At 43.4% G+C, this 20,980-nt stretch overlaps 1 protein-coding gene across 1 annotated transcript in view; it reads right to left on the bottom strand.

The window, feature by feature from the left end:
• Nucleotides 1-444: 444 nt before the first annotated feature.
• Nucleotides 445-20,980, bottom strand: part of CASD1 (CAS1 domain containing 1) — a 1,910,820-nt gene continuing 1,890,284 nt past the window's right edge. The window contains exon 18 of the mRNA XM_044065969.1: nt 445-2,066. Within this exon, the coding sequence (XP_043921904.1) occupies nt 1,812-2,066 (255 nt within the window). The 3' untranslated portion in view covers nt 445-1,811. The remainder of the gene's footprint in view (nt 2,067-20,980) is intronic.

Raw genomic sequence — 20,980 nt, 5'->3', positions numbered from 1 at the left:
ACAGATTTGAAAATACTGTAAACAGTAAACTTGAAGCCTCCAATTCACATCATTACAACATGCATACTGCCTAGGCGTCTAGTGCACTATTTTAGATTCACATCAGGTGTGCACTTACTTGTAACATTGATAGTTGTTTGAAACAATACACTAATTATTTTATCTAAGTGTGTGACTACTGCTGGAGTGTGTGCTTTAACTTGACATTCTAAGTAAAGAAATAGACTGTACACTACCCTTGAAAGATTCAAAAAGAATTTTTCTTTGAGAGCTAAACATTCTCCCCAATAAAATTACGACAAAAGAGATGAGAGAGAAAAATGATCCTTCTTTAACTTGAGTCATTTCAGAATCAGTACCTCAAGAAATTTTGCACAGCAGTGTACGTAACAGTGCCCATGCCTAATCATGAAGATTAAGCAGAGTGTACATCAACACAAGACACAAGATTTCAGCACCATTTATTAAAGATGCTTGCAGCACAAAAAAATCTAATCCACTGTACAATCAATCCTTCATTGCTTTCTCCGAGTTCCATTGATTTGTCTTTTTAAACAAGCATTCATAAAACAAACACATTTTAAATAATACGATATTTTAAACCAAAATCTTTTTTAACAGAAAATATACATCTTTTACCCAACATCCAGAAAAAAGTGCAAAATTCTGTAAATTATAACAACTGGCATTGAAGTAAACAAAATCTGTACAACAGATAAATAATTCAGCTTCCTTAATGCATTAAGAATAGAACCATAATAAAAGACAAACTTATCTTAAAACCCTAATTACATTTAAGATGCATGTCACGTTTACCACTTCTTATTGTAAGTATCAACACCCATCTGCTGTAGTGCTTTGTCGTACTTCTGCATGTGACAAATGGAAAATAAAATAATTAAGAATGTTGATAAAAGAAAGGAGAATGCAGAAACATGCCTTGAATCCTGACGAGATGGGCATCCTTTATGCATACTTGTACCACAGATAATATTTACGATCAAATGACAGATGCCAAATGTTCTAATGAAAAACCTGACAGAATTTTAAGTAGAAATCCCTTCATTGACTAAAACAATTTTCAGTTGAATAGTGGCAGCAGTCTTTTAAGCAGTGTGTCAGCAATGCCACATTCAAGTGGTACTGTGCTCTAAAAAAACTGGAGAACTTGCCAGGAAAGAATTTGCTGATTTATTTACCTGCTAATTGCCCTTATGTGGTGCAGACATTTTTTTTTTCATTATTTGTCTGAAGACTTTAAACTAGGAAATGTTTTTAAAAACTGTTGGCATTATAATGTGGTTTCACCCATCAAGTGCTAATTGTCTAACATCACTTCAAGCAACAACACTAATTTTCCTGACTGAAATGTTCACTGTCTTTATATGCTCAGGAAAATAAGTGTATTTTTTTTTCAAAATTTCATGAAACCAGTGATATGTATGTTCTGTTCTCTCTGTCACAGTGCTCCACTAAAATTCTTCCAGCTGCTTTCACGTTGAATTTCCTTCATTACACAAAATGAAGCTGTCATACAGCTCATCTGTCTTCACGTGCTTCGTGTAAACCAAAAAAACTTTAATATATCGAAAATATTTTTTATCATGAGCAAAGAGTCTGTTCTGCTCTCAAGGAACACATTAAGAAATATATGAGATACATTTTTGCATCACTCCCAGATTGTGTTCTTGTCCAATAAAATATAATTTTAAATTGTGTTGCTCAGCATCACAGAAAACCCTTTAGCTTGTCAAATTAATGCCTAAGCAAAGGATGGTGGAACATCTCTTTCAGGTATCTGAAATTACAGCTCATTGCTCTTGAGCTGTCAACAAGAGAATCCCAAATAATAATACAACAAATCCCAGTAATCTTTTCAATAAGGAGGGAACATCCTTAGGAATGGCAATCTGTGCAAGATCATTGGTTATTTGTGAAATCTCATGGGCTATACACACAAATATGAATGTGCTAACAATGATGTTGAGCATAGGGTTTCCTGGGATTAAAACCAAGATTCCTTTGGTGTCTGCTGCTAGCCATATGTGGTACTGGCAAATGAAAAGCTGTAAAAGAAAATATTTTCATTAGGTTTTATAATTCACTTTAACAAAAAAAATAATGTGTTATGTAAATTCATTAACAACTGTTTTCACACACAATAAAAACTGCAAAGGCAGTAATCTGAACTTAGAATGAAACCTACAACAACTAAAACATTAAAATTAGACCTACACCCCAAACAAGCAGAAAAGGTCAGTTGCGTAAGAACTTACAATAACAGCATGTGCCCTGTGATCACTGTTGCAGTATTCCTGACATTTGGGGTATCACTGCTGACATCCAGCTGGTGAACCAAAGCTTTATCTTTCCTATGTCATACGTCCAACACATGACCTCATCTTGTATGCATTGGGGTATATAGGCAGACACATGAGAGCACATCTACAGGCTAGCTCTCAAAGCCAGCGGACTGAAAATTACTGAGACAGGAGACTGGTCAGCTAGGAGAGGTGTAGCTTGAATAGGTAAAACCTCCCCATTCCCATTTAACAGGATGAGTTCAAGCCAACTGGGAAAGGAATATGAAGGTTGAAGTGAGATAGAGAACGGGGGATGGGGGGTGGAATAGAACACTGCAATAGTGATCAGTAGGACATCTACTGTTAATAGATCACAGGAAGTTACTAGTCTATTGGCCCTGAGGCCCTTACAAGCCTAACCAAGAATTTAACCCATGTTCCAACAAGTCTGCACCCTATGCCACTGGCCAGCTGACATACAGGTGAAATCCCAGGGGTGTATTTTCTGTTCCTCATCCAGTTATCCACATTGCACTTAAAAAGGTTTAATGAGGTACTCTGCTTTACGTGGAGAGGGAGTCTATTTCAGAAAAAGGGAGTCTCTGGGACAAGTCCTACTGATGCTGCAGACCAGGTTGAGGTCTCGTGTGTGGGTTACTCGAGTGGAGTGGAGCTTGACTTGCGGATATGCAGCAGTCCTATCAGGGCGGGGTCTGAGATTGCTTTGTATGCCAGACAGAGGTCACCTCTGAGGAGTCTGTAGGAGACTGAGTAGTGGGACAGGGATTTTAGCCTATCTGTGTAGGGTAAATGTTTGAGGCCCTGGACTCTCTGGGTGAGGAATCTCTGTGGTCTCTCCAGCTGCTGCATGTGCTTTGTAAAGAACATGCCAAAAGGGGCAGTGTATTCAATAATCAGTCTTACAAGGGAAGAGTACAGGGATGTTATGACTACTTTGTCCCTGGATGAGATACCCTTACTAATCAGGTGGGCCATGTAGAAAGCTTTCCGTGCAATGGAGGCAATTTGGTGGTCAAAAGTCAGTTTGCTATCAACCTGGGTTCCCAAGTCCCTTACGACTGATTGCGTGCTTAGTGCCTTATTATCAATGTGATCATTTGTGGGGACATCATTCTCTCCACAAGGGATGATGATGCATTTTTTTGGCAAACAGTTTGAGGCCATGTTTCTGGCACCAGTCATTTGTTTGGGTGAGACCCTCTTGGAGGATGTCCACATCACTAGGGGAATTGATGACAGCACCCAGATTGCAGTCATCTGCAAACTTGGTCAGCCATAGCCCACTAGATTTGGCCTGCACATCTGAAAAATATATCTCAAATAGCAGAGGCCCCAAGAGCGATCCCTGGGGTACACCGCTTGTTACAGGTCTACTAATTCAGGTGGCCTCCCCTATTCTGACTAGGTGGGTTTTATCAGTGAGCCAGTTTGCTACCCATCTGGTAACATACAGATTGATGGCTAGTTGAGATAGTTTATCTCTTATACCTGAGTGGGGAATAGTATTAAAGGCCTTGATTAGGTCAAGGTTAAGCGGTGTGCACTGTCTTTCCCTCGTATAAGGCCTTGGTGACTGTCTCAAAGAAGTCAATCAAATTTAACAGGCATGACCTCCCCTTGACAAAACTAAACTGTGTGGTATCAAGTGTCTGGAGGTTGCCAATGTCCTTGTTAATGAGGTCCATGATAATCCGCTCCATGGCCTTGCAGATCAGGCTAGTTAGGCTGATGGGGCTATAATTTCCTGGATCAGTGGAAGCTCCACCTTTGTGGAGAGGGATGACAACAGCTGCCCTCCACTTGGCTGGGACAAAGCCGGTACTTGGGCTTTGGTTGAATAAGATGCCTAATGGTGCTGCAAGTTCCTGCCTGGGTTTATGTAGGATGCAGCCTGGGATGTTATCAGGTCCCATGGAGGCTGTATGTTTTGCCTTTGAGAGGGCAGTTATGACTTGCTCCCTAGAGATAAGCAGAGGGGGGCAGGTACTGGGGTTGTCCTGTTTTACTGATGGGGTGGGGGGGACAGTGGAGTGAAACTGAACCTGTCTGCCAGCAGGTTGGCTATATCTACAGGGTTTGTGTATGTGGTGTCCTTGACCATCAGTTCTGAGCAAATCTGGGTGCTTCCCTTGAGATTGCGGACATACGTGAAGAAAGCCTTATGACTGTCTTTAGTACATCTGGCCAGTGTGGACTCGAAGTTTGCTTTGAAGGATTTCACTAGTGCTCTTATTTGCTTGTTCAGGCTAAGGAGAGATTGCTTCCAATTAGACATCTGCTCCTTCTTGGTCCTGGACAGCAATTTATTTTCCTTTTATTACAGAGTTTATTTAATGTAGATGTCCACCAGATAGGTTTACTCTTCCTTGAGGAGGAGGATTTCATCCTGTCTGGTATTCCTGATTCCATGTAGCTATATAAATGCTCATATAGTACTTTGGTGTAAGTTTGGACATATGTTCCAGTTTCTGTGGAGGGGGAGGGGGCTGTGAAGCTGTTTATACCTTCCCTCAGGAGTTTGTAATCAGCTTTGGAGAAGTTTTTTTGTTTGACCCAAGCTGGGGACGGGTGCTGTTCAGGGGAGATGGTGACTTCGAAAGTGACTGCTCTGTGGTTGGATCTTCCCAGGGATGATGACACTGTAGGGATGCTGCAGTGGTTACTCATGTTGGCTAATAGCAAGTCCAAGATAATTTCACCTTTTGTGGGGGTGTCATCCAACTGTTCCAAGGCATTTGAATTGATGAAATCAAGGAATCTCTGGGCATTTGTGTTTTGGCATGAGTATTTCTGCCAATCTATAGTTGGACAGTTAAAGTAGCCACGATCAGGGTAAAGGGTTGAATCTTGACAGATCTGAATAGATCCAGATGGGTGGAGTAGGCATCTTGAGTCAGAGGTTGAGGCCTGTAGCTAACTACGATTTGAATAGGGATCTTGTCAATTGTTAAATGCACCTGGAGTATTTCCTGTGCATCACTGTTTGAACAGCCTAGAGGTGTGTATGTCTTTTAGATATATTGCAATTCCACCTCCTTTTGTTTTGCTGCCCACTGCTTAGGGTCTGAAGGAATGATAGGATGAGTAACCTGGTATAGCTGGGGTGCTCTCTGCAGCTTTGAACCAGGTTTCTGTGCATGCACAAATGTCAGCTTCTTCCAGGGTTAAGAATGCTTGCAATGAGTGCAGTTTCATGTTTAGATTCCTGAAATTTTCATGTTGTAGTTTTGACCTCATGGCATTGCCTAAAAAGGGCACTATGGGAGAGGCAAGAGTCTTTGCCAGGAGCCTGAAGCCCAAGGGAGACAAATGCAGGCCATCTCTGGCAAAGCATCATGGCTTGTCAATCATGTCATCCCAGGCTGTCAGGTACTGGGCCCCCTGTGAATGACATCAACAACTAAGCCAGTTGTTAAAGTCAATCATTTTCTGTTTGTATTGAGGCATCATTCTGGGTGATGGTAGGGTGCTGCTTAAGGCTAGGGACATACCTGCCTGGGACACACAGTGAGCTTGATCATGTCTCTCGTCATATAATCCAGGGAGGAAAGTTTCATGCCATTCACTCCAACATGGACTATGACAGAGTCATTACAGTACCTGTTGAGAGACTTGAGTGCATTGGTGATATGGTAGATTCTGGCACCCGACAAACAACTAGCTGTGACTTTCTCCTTATCCAGCTTGGTGAGAGGCACATCTGTGTGTCTCACAATGGAGTCTCCTATGACGAATATGTTGTGTTTATGTTTAGGCCTTAGTGGCTGTGAGACAGAGGTGTGTGGATTATGTGTGGTGTGGTGAGCAGTAGAGTTTCCGTGCATTTATGCCTCGAAGGTCTCTTTTGTTTGGGTATAGGGCCTCCGCATATGTGGGAGTGTGTTGTGTAGGTGTGGGTGGCGTTTTAGGTGTGGTGTTCATGTTGCCAACCTTCTCAGTGCCAGATACACTGGTTTGTGGGGGAAGGGAGCAATGACACTAGGTGCTTAATGTATTTCCATCTCTCACAAATTGTGTTCCTAGGTGCTAGTAGTAAAGGGTTGTCCGTGTACATGAGGCAGTTGCTATACTGTCTCAGGATGCCCATATCGACCAGACTGGCAGGAAAATGTAGGAAATTGTCCATCCATATTTGTCAGAAACTGAAAGAGCTAAGAGGATAGGAGGAAGGTCTACGAGCAGAACCACTAGATGATAACACAAGTGCTACTAAGGGAAAAACTTGTAGCTGGAACACCGCAAAAAGGTTTAAAAAGCATGAAGCTGAAGCTCTGGATGCCAGAGAACTATTATCTAGACTATGCTACTCAATTTTAAGGTTAAGAACTCAGTAAGAAAAAACTCACAATGAAGCACAGATTAATCACTTCTAGTCAAAAGAATAGAACTCACAGTATGAAAAAATACAGTTAAACAGTAATGAATTGCAATAGATAGCAATGAATTATAGCTAATCAGTAGATTGTTTTGAAAATGTAGCTCACAAGTCATAACAGTAAAAGACAGCACAAATAAAGCAGTATAATAAATACGGCAAACTAAATGCAATTGAACTTCTAAACAAAGTTATTGTACAACTGAACTATGCCCTGACTGAAATCACTGTTGCAGTACTTTTGACATGTGGGTGATTCCCAGGGTCTATACTACTTCTTCGACAGCTTAGGTTGTTGAATCCACAATGATCGGCACCTAAGCGTCAAAGTTTCAAAATCGCGAACGGCCGTACAAGTAAATTCTTTCCTCTGGAAAGAATTTGCTTGGCCGTTATCGGGGATTTGCCCTTTCCCCAATGTAGAGCGATCTCGAAGTTGGTATATTTAGTTAGGGGTGTGTGGGGGGCACAGCCCCCCTACGTCGGGGGTTGTGGGGGGGGCTAATTTTATTTCTGGACGGCCTAGCAAATTCTTTCTAGAGGAAAGAATCTCCTATATGGCCATTCGCGATTTTGAAACTTCAACGCTTAGATGTCAATCATTGAGCATTTGATAACCTAAGCTGTCGAAGAAATAATATAGACCCAATTCCCAGAGCTGAAGGAGGAAGGAAGGGTGGTTGGCTACTGAGCAGAAGAGTTGTCCAACAGTGCAGACAGGACTGATTGAGGAAAGGTTGTCCTGGACCTGGAGAAAGCATCAATTTTGTAATGTTTTGTAAAGGTGTGTACACAGGACCAAGTGACAGCTTTTAAGAACCTGGGGTCTATTCCTTTGTGAAATGCCCCTGAGGAAGCCAGTGCCTTGTGGAATGTGGTTTAGGGCAGGAAGGTAACATCTTACTATAGTGTAAGTAGCAGAAATAGATATTCTTAGAAATCCAACCTGCAACAGTTTGGAGAATGGCTGGCCCAGCTTAGGGATCATATATAATACAACTGGTCAGTCTTTCTGAAAGATTTAATTTGTCTAGATAAAATCTGAGTTGCCTGTGAATGTACAAAGAATGTAAGATCTTTTCTCCCCTATTTTGTGGTTTGGGAAAGAAACTGGGAAGATGAAAAACCTGGCTAAGGGACATTTCATTCACTACCTTAGGCATGAAGGATGGATTAGCCCTGAGAGTCACCCTGTTCTTGTGAAAAATAAGAAAAGGAGGAATGGCTATTAGAGCTTGTAATTCAGAAACTCTAATAGCAGAGGTGCGAAAAAGATAGTTTTCCAAGTACAAAATGTTAGAGAAGTGGAAGATGCTGCTTTAAACAGAGGCAGCATAAGCTTCTCTAGCACAAAACTAAGATCTCATTGGGAGAGATGAGTTTTCTTGCTGGGTTATGAAGCAGGACTTCCCTTAGGAAAAGCCTGACCTTCTCTCTATCCATTAGTGGAGGGCTAAGAGGGAGGCAGGCAATGATAGTTGACAGGTGAGGCTTTATGGAAGAGTAAGCTAAAACTAATTGAAGTAGTTCACAGCTTCATAGGTGTGTATTAGGATAATGGCCCTGGAGCCTTTAAAGCCTAGCCCATAGAAGTGTCTTGGCACTGTGCCACCCGACATCAGTTCCCACTGTCTTTATCAAGCAGAGCCACTGGAGTGATCCCCGGGGTGAATTTTCTATTTCCCATCCACTCATCAAGATTTCTCTTGAAGACGGCCAGTGAGGTGCTCTGCTTGACATGCATGGTAAGTCTATTCCTGAGCATGGGCAGTCTCTGGGTTATGAACCTGTCCCTTCAGCATGTTCTGTTGATTGTGGTAATGAGGTTGAGGTCTCTGGAGCGTGTGGTGCGGAAGGATTGGGATTTCTTTAGATGTAGCTTTTCTAACAGAGCTGGGTCAGACATGGCTTTCTAAGTCAAGCAGAGATTGCTTCTTAGTAGATGATATGAGACAAATAATAGCTGGAGTTTTTTTTTTTTTTTTTGAGTCTGTCCATGTAGGACATGTGTTTTAAGGCCTAGGATCCTCTTCGTGAGGTACTTTTGTGGCCTCTCCAGCTGTTGCAGGTGTCTAGTGAGGTACATGCTACATGGAGCATTATACTCTATGATTGGTCTAATGAGGGAAGAGTAGAGAGAAATGATGACCTCTTTTTTTCCTGGATGCAAAACCCTTGGTAATGATATGTGCCACACAGAAGGACTTTTTGACCACAGTGGCAATGTGGTGGTCGAAGGAGAGGTTGCTGTCAACCTGTGTCCCCAGATCTCTTATAACTCCTTCAGAGTTAAATGGGCTCCCATCGATGTGGTAATTAGTGGGAACTGAGTTTTTCCCAAAGGGGATGGCGATGCATTTTCTGGCATTAAGCTTAAGGCCATGGTTTTGACACAAGTCACTGGTTTCAGTGAGGCCTTTCTGTAGGACGTCTGCCTCACTTGGGGAGTTAATAATGGCTCCCAGCTTGCAGTCGTCTGTGAACTTGGTCTACAAGAGTCCCTCCGTGTTGGCCAGGACTTCTGAGAAGTAGATGCTAAACAGGAGAGGATCCAGGACCGAATCCTGTGGGACTCCACTCGTGACTAGTCGGCAGTCTGACTTGGAGTCCCCTAATTTCACATTGTGGGTTCTATCTGTGAGCCAATTTGCAACCCACCTAACGATATAGAGGTTGACGCCTAGTTTGGAGAATTTATCAATAATTCCTGAGTGAGGAATGATATCGAAGGCCTTGGTCAGATCAAGGTAGGTGGTATGAACTGCCTTACCCTCATCCACAGCTCTAGTGACTGCCTCAAAGAAGTCAACCAGGTTGAGCAGGCATGATCTACCTTTCACAAAACCAAACTGTGTGGGATCTGGAGTTTGGAGATTCCCTATATCCTTGTTAATTAGGTCCATGATGATGCGCTCCACAGCTTTATATATCAGACTCGTCAGGCTAATGGGGAAGTAATTTCCAGGGTCTGTAGTCACTCCTCCTTTATGGAGAGGGATGACTGTAGCAGTGCGCCATTCAGAAGAGACAAAGCCTGAGGTGAGGGCTGCAAGTGAACAGGGCAGATAGATGTGGTGCCGGTTCACTTTGTAATTCATGTAGAACACAGCCAGGGATATTGTCGGGTCCCATGGAAGTTTTATTCTTGGCCTTGGACAATGCAGCATTTAACCTGTGCTGCAGTAATGCTGGGTGCCTGGCATTCTTCCGGTATTGAGATTGGTCCTTTGGGGGGTAGAAATAGGTAAAGTTGGCACTGAATCTGTTGGCCAGTATGTTGGCAATTATCTGTTGGCTCAGTATAGGAGATACCATTGTGCCTTAACTCAGAGAAAATCTGGGTATTGCCGTGGAGATTCTCGATACAACTATAGAAGGCTTTGTTGTTGTTTTTAGTGTCTGCTGCAATTCTGCCTACATAGCTGGCTTTGGAGGTTTTGATGAGGGATCTCAACTTTTTGTTTTGGCTAATAAGGGAGTTTTTCCAGTCTTGGGACTTCATCTTTTTCTGCAACAGCTTCTTCCTTCTGTTGTAGAGTTAATTAATGGCAGGGGACCACCAGACTGGCTTCCTTTTTTTGGAGGCGAGTGTCTTGGTTCTGTTGGGTATGGCTAGTTCCAGATATTTATGTACATATTCATACAGTGCAGTGGTGTATGATTCGGCAATCATACATCTATTTTCCATTGGCATGGGTGCAGTGAAGTTAGCCACCTCTGTTTTTAGGAGTCCAAGGTAAGCTTTGGAGAAGTTTTTCATAGTGGATACCTTTGCAGGGGGTGTGGGTGACATGTGGATTTCCATGGTGATTAGTTTGTTGTCGGGTCTAACCAGGGAGGAATTGACTATTGCTGCAGAGCACTGGTTGCCCATATTAGTAATAACCAGGTCAAGGATGATGCTTCCTCTAGTGGGGGTAAGAATGAGCTGGTCCAGAGCATTGGAACTGATGAATTCCAGGAAGCGTTGGGCCAGTGCTCTGGTGCATAAGTAGTTTTCCCAGTTGATGGAGGGGTAGTTGAAGTCACCTAGTATGAGAGTGTTGGGTTGGATCTTAACAGTTTCAAGGGTGCTTAAGAATGTGGAGTGAGAGTCTTGGGACATGGTTGGGGACCTATAGCAGGCTACTACCTGAACGCCATCTTACCCAATGTTAGTTGTACCTGGAGTATCTCAGATGCGTTATGCTGGGCTACTAGTCTGGAGGTGTCCATATCCTTTATGTATATGCAGACACCACCACCTTTGCAGCTTCGGTCCATGTTTTGGGATTGAAAGGTGTGGAATGAGTAACAGAGTGGTAAGGCAGGGGTGCTTTCTGCTGCTTTCAACCAGGTCTCTGTTACAGCAGAAATGTCGATGTTCTCCATTTTGAGGAGTACTTCGAGTGAGTGCATCTTGAGATTTAGACTTCTAGCATTGAGCAGCATGACCCTCAGATTGCATTTATTTATAGTTGTTATGGTGGTAATTTGTCTTTGGAACACTGCCTAAAAAAGGCACAATAAGGGTAGCAAGAGCCTTAGCCAGTACCTAGAAACCCAGGGGTGAGAGATGCAGGCCATCTCTGGCAAAGCATCGAGGTCTGTCAATCATGTCATCCCAAGCAGATATTGGATCCCCTTAGAATGACACCAGAAACCTAGCCAATAGTTGAAGTCAATCATTTTCTCTTTGTACTGCGGTAGCATTCTGATTGACAGTAGGATGCTGCTCAGGGCTAGGGTCACACCTGCTCTGTATAATTGTCTCAAAGGAAACTGCTTCAATAAGGGAATCCAGTGAGATGGAGGCTTTTCCTGGAGAATGCAGCTGAGAGGAAGTATCCAGAGTATGGTCTGAGTCAAGAGCTTGTTCTTCATCAGAAGAGGAAACCAGGGTAGGTTTTTCAGGAGTAACATGTGGTTGTGGATACCTAAAGGAGGGAAGATTACAAAGACATAACAGCTTTGAACAAACCCTGTGAGAAGTTTATCCAATTATTTTCCGTAGCTGCTGAGGAAGAGGCCAAATGCCTAGTTTTCCATTTTTTCCTTTTAGGCATGATATCCACCTGGATGAGATGCAGATATCTGGAACCCTGTCTGACTTCTATTAGAGAGCCTGGGATCTCTTCTCTAACTAAAACTTCAGGGATGCCATGCGGTCCCTTGGAAATTATGAGATGCGATTCCTCAGCTGTATCAGCAGTCTGCAAAGCTTCATCAGCTATACCAGCCTCTGATGGGGTCTTGGTAGCAGGCGGCTCAGAAGCAGCCTTTGGCTACTTGCTCTGACTGCTAAAGCATATGGAGGAAGAAGAATAAATGCCAAGGAGCCCCTGGAGAATGGGCCTAGTAAAGCCAGTTCTGGACCTGGAAAGGGTATCCAGTATGTAATGTTTTGTAAAAGTATGTACAAAGATGTAGTTGCCTCTAGAATGCTTCTTAAATCCACCTCTTCCCAATATGCCATCAAAGAAAACAACTCTGTAGTAGAGTGTGCCTTAATCTTGCCTGGAAATGTTTTACCATGGTGGAAATAACCAACCGGAACTTTCTGAATCGTCACGGGTTGTCCTTTTCCCATCCCATATTCCCATATTCCATAGCTGTATAGCTTTTCTGAAGTATTTGGTACTGACAAGATAATATTAGAGTTGCAAAAGCATGAACAGAGTATATAGAATCTGCTCTCCCTGTCATTCAAATTCTGAAAGAAATGAGGGAAGTATGGGGCTAGATTCAAGGTACACTCAAAGTGTTAAAGGCATACATGGGGGATTTTTTTATTCCGATAACTGTATATGTTAGGAAAACCAAAATGGTTAACCCAACATGAACCGCTACACAACCCAGATACTGTCTTGCTGCAGACATCAGAGCAATAAACTATTTAGTCTACAAAAAAATGAACGAAAAAGCAGTCAGAATAGCCGGTTCTAACACAGACAGAAATAACTTTCCCAGCAAGTAAAGTTCATAATGAGAGGTGACCTTACAAATCAAAAGAAAAAAAAAACTGTTTTCAGAACAGCTTTAGTAAAAAATTAATAAACAGGAGGATTCATGGGCAAACATGCTGAAATGGTTGACAAACCCCCTGCCAGAGGAGTAAACAAGCCATAGGATAGCAACTCACCCAGACATTTGAGAACCAGAGGTAATTAAACTTGATAGGGCTCTGGTTATAGGTGAGGCACCAACTAGAAAATCTTCCACACTGATTAACATAACATTTCCTAGTAGCAGGACTTCCTGCATCCTTTAATACTTGCTCTATATCCTCATGAAAAAGGTGCCTAAAAGGTATTAGAATTGAATCATCCAGGTACTGAGCTGAAGTTGTTTTTGATTAGTGTCTATGAAACTCCCTCCATTCTTGTGAGAGTAGATCCAGTCTGTGAGGAAGGTTGTGGTAACTGCCACAGCCAGTTTCATAAGAAGGGAGAACCACTGTTACATGGGCCAGAAGGAAGTCACCACAAGAGAATTTTGGAGCATCACTCTGAATCTTTAGAATGACCCTTAATATCAGTAAAAAGGGTGAAAAGGCATGCAGGAACATTCCAATGCATATGTTTTCCAAGCCTGTCCTGGGACACAATTTACTTAACTGAATGTTTTGAAAGGAGGGGGAACATATCTATTTGAAGTATTCCCCACAAATGGAAGACCTTCTCATTCAATTTCCATTCACGAAGGGTCTGTCCTGGTCCTGCTCATCTTGTCTGCCACTACATTTTGCTCTGGTAGTATGTAAGTTGCTTGGAGGGTTACACAATGCTGTATAGCTAACTCCCAAGTCATCACTTCTAGCCTGCATGGGGGGGGGGGGGTGTAAGACCTAGTGTCCCCCCAGTTTATGTGCCACATTACTGTGGTATTGTCTGTAACCACCTTTAGTAGTCCTGGGGACAACAAGTCATGAACAGTTTCCATAGCATGGAACACTGCTAACGTCTCTGACATTCACATGCTTTGGTCTGAGTGAAATGTTAACGCCTTACACTTTTACTCCCATTGAAACAGCTCCTCAAGCAAAAACTGAGGTGTCTTATTGCCTCCACCAATGCAGTTCTTTCTTGATAAAGCCCAAAACTGGAATTTGCTTGGCAAGAGGAATCATGAGAATCACAAATTATTGAACTCTAGTATCCTCTGAGATATTCTCTGGCTGAATTCTCAGACAAATTGGTGAATATCAAGACATTTTCTAGAAACAAATCAGTATTTCCTATGGCTTGAATGTCATTGAAGAGATGTATTTAGAAAACAATCTAAAAGCAAAATCTTAGGTGATGAAGTCGAAGAGGGGTTTTACGTTTATCTGGTAGCCCAGATTAGTAAGGAGTGAAGAAACCTATGTTATGGACTCCTGACATCTGGCAAAATACTCTGTAAAGATCTGTAAGCCATCTAAATAAGGAAACGTGAATGCATTGCAGTCTGCAGTGGGCTATCCTTGGTGCTAGACATTTTGCAATCACTCTAGAAGCTCCAGCTAACACTAAGGGTAATGTAGAGAATTAATAGTGTGGCCCATACATACAATATGACAAGTTTTATGAAGCCTGTGGCATAGTCTAATGTCACCAAAAAAACTCATAAAAGGAATTACTGGTGAAAAACTGTGAAGGATCAACATTTTTAATATCGGTAGTTTCACAAACTGGATGAGAAAGGAAAAAATCTAAAAAGGGTCTCCAGGAAAATTCATTCTTTGAAACCAGAAACATTCTGGAGAAAAACCTTACTCCCTTTTGTCTAAGGCACTAGTAAAATAACTCTTAGGGTAAAACGTGTTGAAGAAAATGGTTCAAAGGGTAGGAAGGAGTTCCCTTGAAAGGAGGTATGTGTATCCGGTGTCAAGCATGACCTTCCTGAACCAGTATGCCCAGGTGTCTGAAATAAAATGCTGCCAAACGGAAATATTACGAGCCAGTCTATGGGACAGACTTTAGAGATATGGGGGACTGTGTGAATTCTAGCATTGTCATTCTGAAGGCACAGTCTGTCCCTTTTTCCTGAAAGGATCACTGTTTTTTTTTCTTTTTTTTTTTTTATTGTTCCACTGCTGACATCTCTTTTTTGTCCCCAGTATGCCAAACAATGTCAGAGACTGGCTATTTTGTCTTAAAATAAACAGGGTTTATATTTATAATGTGTGGCCTAAAAAAACATTAGTAACTACCTGAATTAATTTCCCTCTGTCATCAAACTGTTTGAGAACTTGAGCAGTAGCAGTGCTACACAAAACAGCCTTGTCTAAAGTAGAGTCCAAAATCTCAGACTATACCTCATCAGAAAAGTTTTCGGTACAAACCTACGTATATCTTTTCAAAATGGTAGCAGTAGTAGTGGCCCACAATATAGTATCTGCACAAGCTGACACATTATTCAATGCACATTCAGATGGCTGTGACAGGTTAGAAAAGTACAGTTGTGTACACTTACCATAAATGTAGATGTTAGAGTGCATTCACTGTTGCAGTCATTACATCTGGGTTATCATGCCAGGGGTAGACCTCAGTCGGCCCGAATACCAGAGGCTTAGTATTTCTGCATCGGTTGCTGTCACTCCAGGACTGACGTCAGGTCGTCAGTGGTATAAAATCAGGCAGCCAACGCCATTACATCAGTTTTTCTTGCCCTAACTGTCAAGAAACCCCCAAATAGGGAGGTAGGTTATGGTGGAAGAACACCACCAGTAGAAAGTAATACCAAAAAATCCCTGTAAGGAGAGAGAGAGAGAGAGAGAGAGAGAGAAAGACAAGGGGAATGGAAGGAAACCAGGGCTGCAACAGTGAATATACTCAAACATCTACATTTATGGTCTGTGTACAGAATTGTACTATGTTATTTGTGTTTCACTGTTGCAGTCATCACATTTGCGTTGATTCCCAAAGCTGAAGAAAAGGTTGGAGGCAGCCAAGAAGGCTGCGGGCTGGCTAGGATGCCCTGCAAGACTGCGGTTGCAAAGCCTGCCCTGGATTTGGAGAAGATAGGCAGGTGGTAATGCTTGGTGAAGGTATGAACAGATGTCCATGTTGCAGCCTCCAGGATGTCCCTGGTGGGGACCCCTCCGAGAAAGGCTGCTCTGGTGGAATGTGTTCTGACCCCCCTTTGGGGGAGGTTTCCCGTGCTGTCTGTAGAAGAAATGGATGCAGTGTGCTATCCATTTGGAGACTGTTTGTTTGGATATGGCCTTACCCTCTGCTCCCACTGCAAAGTGGACTAGCAATTGATACGTTTTTCTGAAAGATTTAGTCCTGTCCAGATAGAATCTGAGCTGTCTGTGCACATCTAGAGAGTGCAGAAGCCCTTCCCCCTTCTTTTGTGGGTTAGTGCAAAAGGTGGGCAAATGTATGGATTGATTGAGAGCCACACTGGACACCACTTTAGGCATGAAAGATGGGTTAGTCCTGAGTGAGACTCTGTCAGCATGGAAAATGCTGAAGGGCTGTACAGCCATGAGTGCTTGTAGCTCTGATGCTCTTCTAGCTGAAGTGATGACCAGAAGCAAGGCTGTTTTCCAAGGCAGAAATTTTAACTCTGCTGAAGCTGCAGGTTCAAAGGGGGGTAGGGTGAGCTTTTCCAACACAAACTTAAGGTCCCAAGCTGTGGTAGGAGCTCTTCTGGGTGGCCTTAAGTTGTTAGCCCCTCTTAGCGACTGTTTGATGAGAGGGTGTGAGAAGAGAGGAGGCTCCGTGCTGTAATGAGCAGATATGACAGAGGCATGAATTTTAATAAAAGAGAAGGATAGACCCCTGTGTAGTAGGTCTGCCAGGTAATCCAGGATGAGAGGTAGGGAGGGCTGTGCCGTTCCGGCTCCCTTAGCCTGGATCCAGGTGCAAAACCTTTTCCACTTGTCAGCATAAGATTTCTTAATCCTGGGGCATCTAGCCTCACGTATAACATCTAGGACTTGTTTGCTTAGGCTGGCAGCATGAGGGGTGGTCACAGAATAAGCCAGGCTGCCAGGCTGAGGGTCTGCAATTGGGGATGTATGAATTCTCCATTCCCCTGGGTCAGGAGGAGTGTAGGGATCTGAGCTAGGGGCCATGGTGGCAGGGGTGACAGGCTGCGCATCAGTGGGTACCAGTGCTGACGTGACCAGTCTGGGGCAATCAGGATTGCCCTCGGGTTTTCCTCCCTTATTTTGAGCAGTACCCTTGATATGAGTGGTAGAGGGGGAAATGCACAGGCTGAGAGGTTTACCCACTTTAAGGCTAGAGCATCCACTTTCCAGGCCTTGCTGTGAGGTTCTTTGGTGCAGAATTTTCTGAGCTGATGATTGGAGTGGGAGGCAAAAATGTCGACCTTCGGAATGCCCCATTTCTGGGTTACAAGGGTGAAGGTTCTGTGGTCTAGCTGCCACTCGTGTGGGTCTAGCAGGTTTCTGCTTAAGTTGTCTGCCGGAGAGTTTATAGAGCCTGGCAGGAATTGTGCTAGCAGGTGCAGTTGCATGTCACTTGTTGTGGTTGCAAGCTACTGCCCATCAAAGAAAAACTTTCCTTAGACAAGGTATCATTGGTATGAGAGTTTCCCGGTCTTGAGAGTGTTGACACCAAAGGCTTTTTGGCTACCATTGTAGTTTTCTCATATGCAGTCTGGCATATGAAATGAGCAGGATGCAGGACACCATGAACCCTACAGCTTGCAGGGTTTTCCTTGCAGTTAACTGGGTTCTGGTGGCTAGTTGAGAGAAGTAGCCTATCAGGTAGACTTGTTTTTCTGGAGTAAGGAATGCCACCTGTGATGCTGTGTCCAGGCTTGCTCCCAGGAATACAATTTTTTGTGTGGGGACTAATTTTGATTTCCTTTCATTGATAGTATACCCCGGGGAGGTCAGTATGTCCTTTACAAAAGTCAGGTGCTGTAACAGCTTTTCCTGACTGTCTGCCTGAGACAGGCAATCTTCTAAGTAGGGGTAAATTTGAATATTTCTTTGTCTGCAAAAAACAATGGCGGGAGCCAGGCATTTTGTGAAAACTCTGGGAGCAGTAGATCAGCCAAAAAGAAGCGCAGAGAACTGAAAGTGCATAGATCCTGCCCTGAAAAGTACAGTTTTGTACCTACCATAAATGTAGATGTTCGAGTGTATACCCTGCTGCAGTCATCACACTTGGGTTATCCTGCTGTCAGGCGGTCCCGCAGTCGGCTCAAATTCCAAAGTCTTGGTCCGGCGTTGGTTGCTGTCACTTCTTCCCTGATGTCAGTACACCAGGGGTATATCAGAGGCAGCCAACACCATTTTCTTCAGTTTTTCTTGCCCCCACAAGCAAATACACCACAGAGGTAGTACAGGATAGAGTGGTAGAGATAAGTTCAGCTAGTTAAGAGGGGATAGAGGGAGGGTAACCTGGACTGCAGCAGGGTATACACTCGAACATCTACATTTATGGTAGGTACAAAACTTTACTATGTTCATCGTGTTACCCTGCTGCAGTCATCACACTTGGGTAGAATCCCAAAGCTAAGGATGGGTGGTGGAGTCAAAGAGGGTTAGAGGAGGCTAGAAGGCCCTGCAAAACTGCAGTGGCGAAGCCAGCTCTAGTCTTAGAGTAAAGTGGTAAGTGGTAATGTTTGGTGAAGGTGTGTACTGAACTCCAAGTTGCAGCTTCCAGAATATCCTTGGTTGGCACCCCCCTGAGGAAGGCTGTAGATGTAGCTGCTGCCCTGGTAGAGTGGGGCCTTATGTTAGCAGGAACTGATTTTCCATGATGGGTGTAGCAAAAACATATGCAATGTCCTACCCATTTGGAAATGGTCTGTTTTGAGATAGCCTTTCCTTGTGATGCTGTAGCATAGGATACAAAAAGCTGCTCAGATTTTCTGAAAACCTTAGTTTTATCCAAATAGTAACGTAGCTGCCTGTGACCATCCAAGGAATGTAGGAGTCTTTCTCCTTTGTTCTGTGGATTTGGAAAGAAGGTGGGTAAATGGATGGTTTGATTTAGTGCCACACTGGATACCACCTTAGGCATAAAGGAGGGGTTAGTTCGTAGAGAAACTCTGTCTTGATGAAAAATGAGGAAAGGCTCTACTGCCATTAGTGCCTGAAGCTCTGAAACTCTTCTCACTGAAGTAATTGCTAGCAGCAGGGCAGTCTTCCATGATATAAACTTTAAGTCAGCTGAGAAAGCTGGCTCAAAAGGAGGTAGCGTAAGTTTTTCCAGAACAAAGTTGAGGTCCCAAGTAGGTGTTGGTGCTCTCCTGGGAGGCCTAATGTTTTTGGCCCTTCTGAGAAACTGCCTTAGGAGTGGATGTGAAAATAGGGGAGGATCCGTGTTGTAGTGAGCTGAAATAGCTGAGGCGTGGATTTTAATAGATGAAAAAGAAAGCCCTTTGTGTAACACATTCTCAGTTAAATATTGCAAAATCTGAGGTATGTCAGGCTGAAAGGTATTTTGGCCTTTAGCTTGGTTCCAAGCGCAAAACCTTTTCCATTTGTCTGAGTAGGCTTTCCTGCTGCTGGGCCTCCTGGCCTCCAGAATAACATCCATAACAGCTTGTGAGAGAGGAGCTGGCTGGTTACTTAGGTGATTTGCCATGCAGCCAAGTTTAAGGTTTTGAGCTGGTTGTGTAGAATCTGATTGTCTTGCTGTGTGAGCAAATGGGTAATTTGTGGTAGAATCCATGGTGGGCCCTGGGCGATATTCCTTAATAGGGGTACCAGTGGTGGCGTGGCCAGTCTGGGGCAATGAGTATCACTCGGGGTCTCTCCATCCTGACTTTCAGCAGCACCTTTGTGAGAAGGGGTAATGGAGGAAAGGCATATACTGTCAGCATTTTCCAACTGAATGAGAGTGTGTCCACCTTCCAAGCTTAATGGTGAAAAGTCCTTGTGAAAAATTTTGTTAGTTGATAGTTTTGGGGGCTGGCAAATAGGTCTATGCCTGGGAGCCCCCATTTTTGAGTTATCATTGCAAATACTTGTGGATCCAGTTTCCACTCGTGGGGATCCATGATGTTTCTGCTTAGGTCGTCTGCCAATGTGTTCTTTTTTCCTGGCAGGAATTGAGCTTGTAATTGAACTTGGTAAGCCAGTGCTGTGTTCCACAAGGTCATTGCTTGCCTGCATAGAGGATAGGAGTGTGTACCCCCTTGCTTGTTTATGTACCACATTACTTTGGTGTTGTCTGTTCTTATGATAAGCTGTCCTTGATGTAAGAGGTCCTTGAAGGCTGTCAGAGCATTTTGTACAGCTAGCATTTCTTTTTGATTGATGTGCAGATTCCTTTGATCTGTAGTCCATATGCCTTGAATGCACCGTCCTGACATGTGTGCCCCCCAGGCATAGTCCGATGCATCTGTTGCCATAGTTTGCCTGGCTGGGAGTAAGGTGAAAGGCTGACCCTTGTTGAGGTGACATGCCTGTGACCACCATAGGAACTCCTGTTGAAGGCAGGGAATGAGAGGTATCATTGTTTCCAAGCTGTGGCTGTGTTGAGTCCATATGCTTTTTAGGTACCATTGTAATTTCCTCATATGCAGTTTTGCAAATGGTATTAGTAGTATGCAAGATGTCATGAAGCCCAAGGCCTGCAGAATTTTTCTTGCAGGGAGTTGGGTCTTTGTTGCCATTGCTCTGAAGTATTGAGTTAATTGTAGTTGTTTGTCTGGCGTCAGATAAGCCATCTGGGCCGTTGTATTCAAGCTGGCACCCAGGAATGTCATATTTTGTGAGGGCACTAGTTTTGATTTCTTTTCGTTTACTGTGTACCCTAGGCAACTTAGAAGATGTTTTACAAAAGCCAGGTGTTGTAAGAGAATGTCCTTGCTTTCTGCTTGGATGAGGCAGTCGTCCAGATATGGGTATATTTGAATTCCTCTTTGTCTGCAGTATGCAATTACTGGTGCCAGGCATTTTGTGAAGACCCTGGGCGCAGTAGATAAGCCAAAGGGCAGTGCAGAGAATTGGTAATGGGTTGAACCTGCAATGAAACGGAGGTATCTTCTGCAATTTTGTCTGATAGGGACATGCAGGTATGCCTCCTTGATGTCCAACGATACTAGCCAAGCTTTCTTGCCCAACATGGGAAGAAGCTGCTATAGTGTTAGCATCTTGAATTTGGGTACTTGCAAGAAGGTGTTTAAAATGGAAAGGTCCAGAATGTGTCGCCAAGCATCGTCTTTTCTGGGGACTAGAAAGAGCCTTGAGTAAAATCCTTGACATTGCTCCTGTGTAGGTACCAGCTGAATGGCTCTCATGTCCATGAGAGCTGTAATTTGTTTTTGTGCCTCTGCCCATTGATTTTTGTAGAAGGTTTGGCATTCCTTTTATCCTTGGCAAGGT

The sequence above is a fragment of the Protopterus annectens genome, chromosome 3.part0, assembly GCF_019279795.1.
Source record: "Protopterus annectens isolate FY-2018-M chromosome 3.part0, PAN1.0, whole genome shotgun sequence".
Lineage (NCBI taxonomy): Eukaryota > Metazoa > Chordata > Ceratodontiformes > Protopteridae > Protopterus > Protopterus annectens.
Note: the sequence above shows the minus strand (reverse complement) of the source record. Positions and strands in the feature narration are given on the sequence as shown.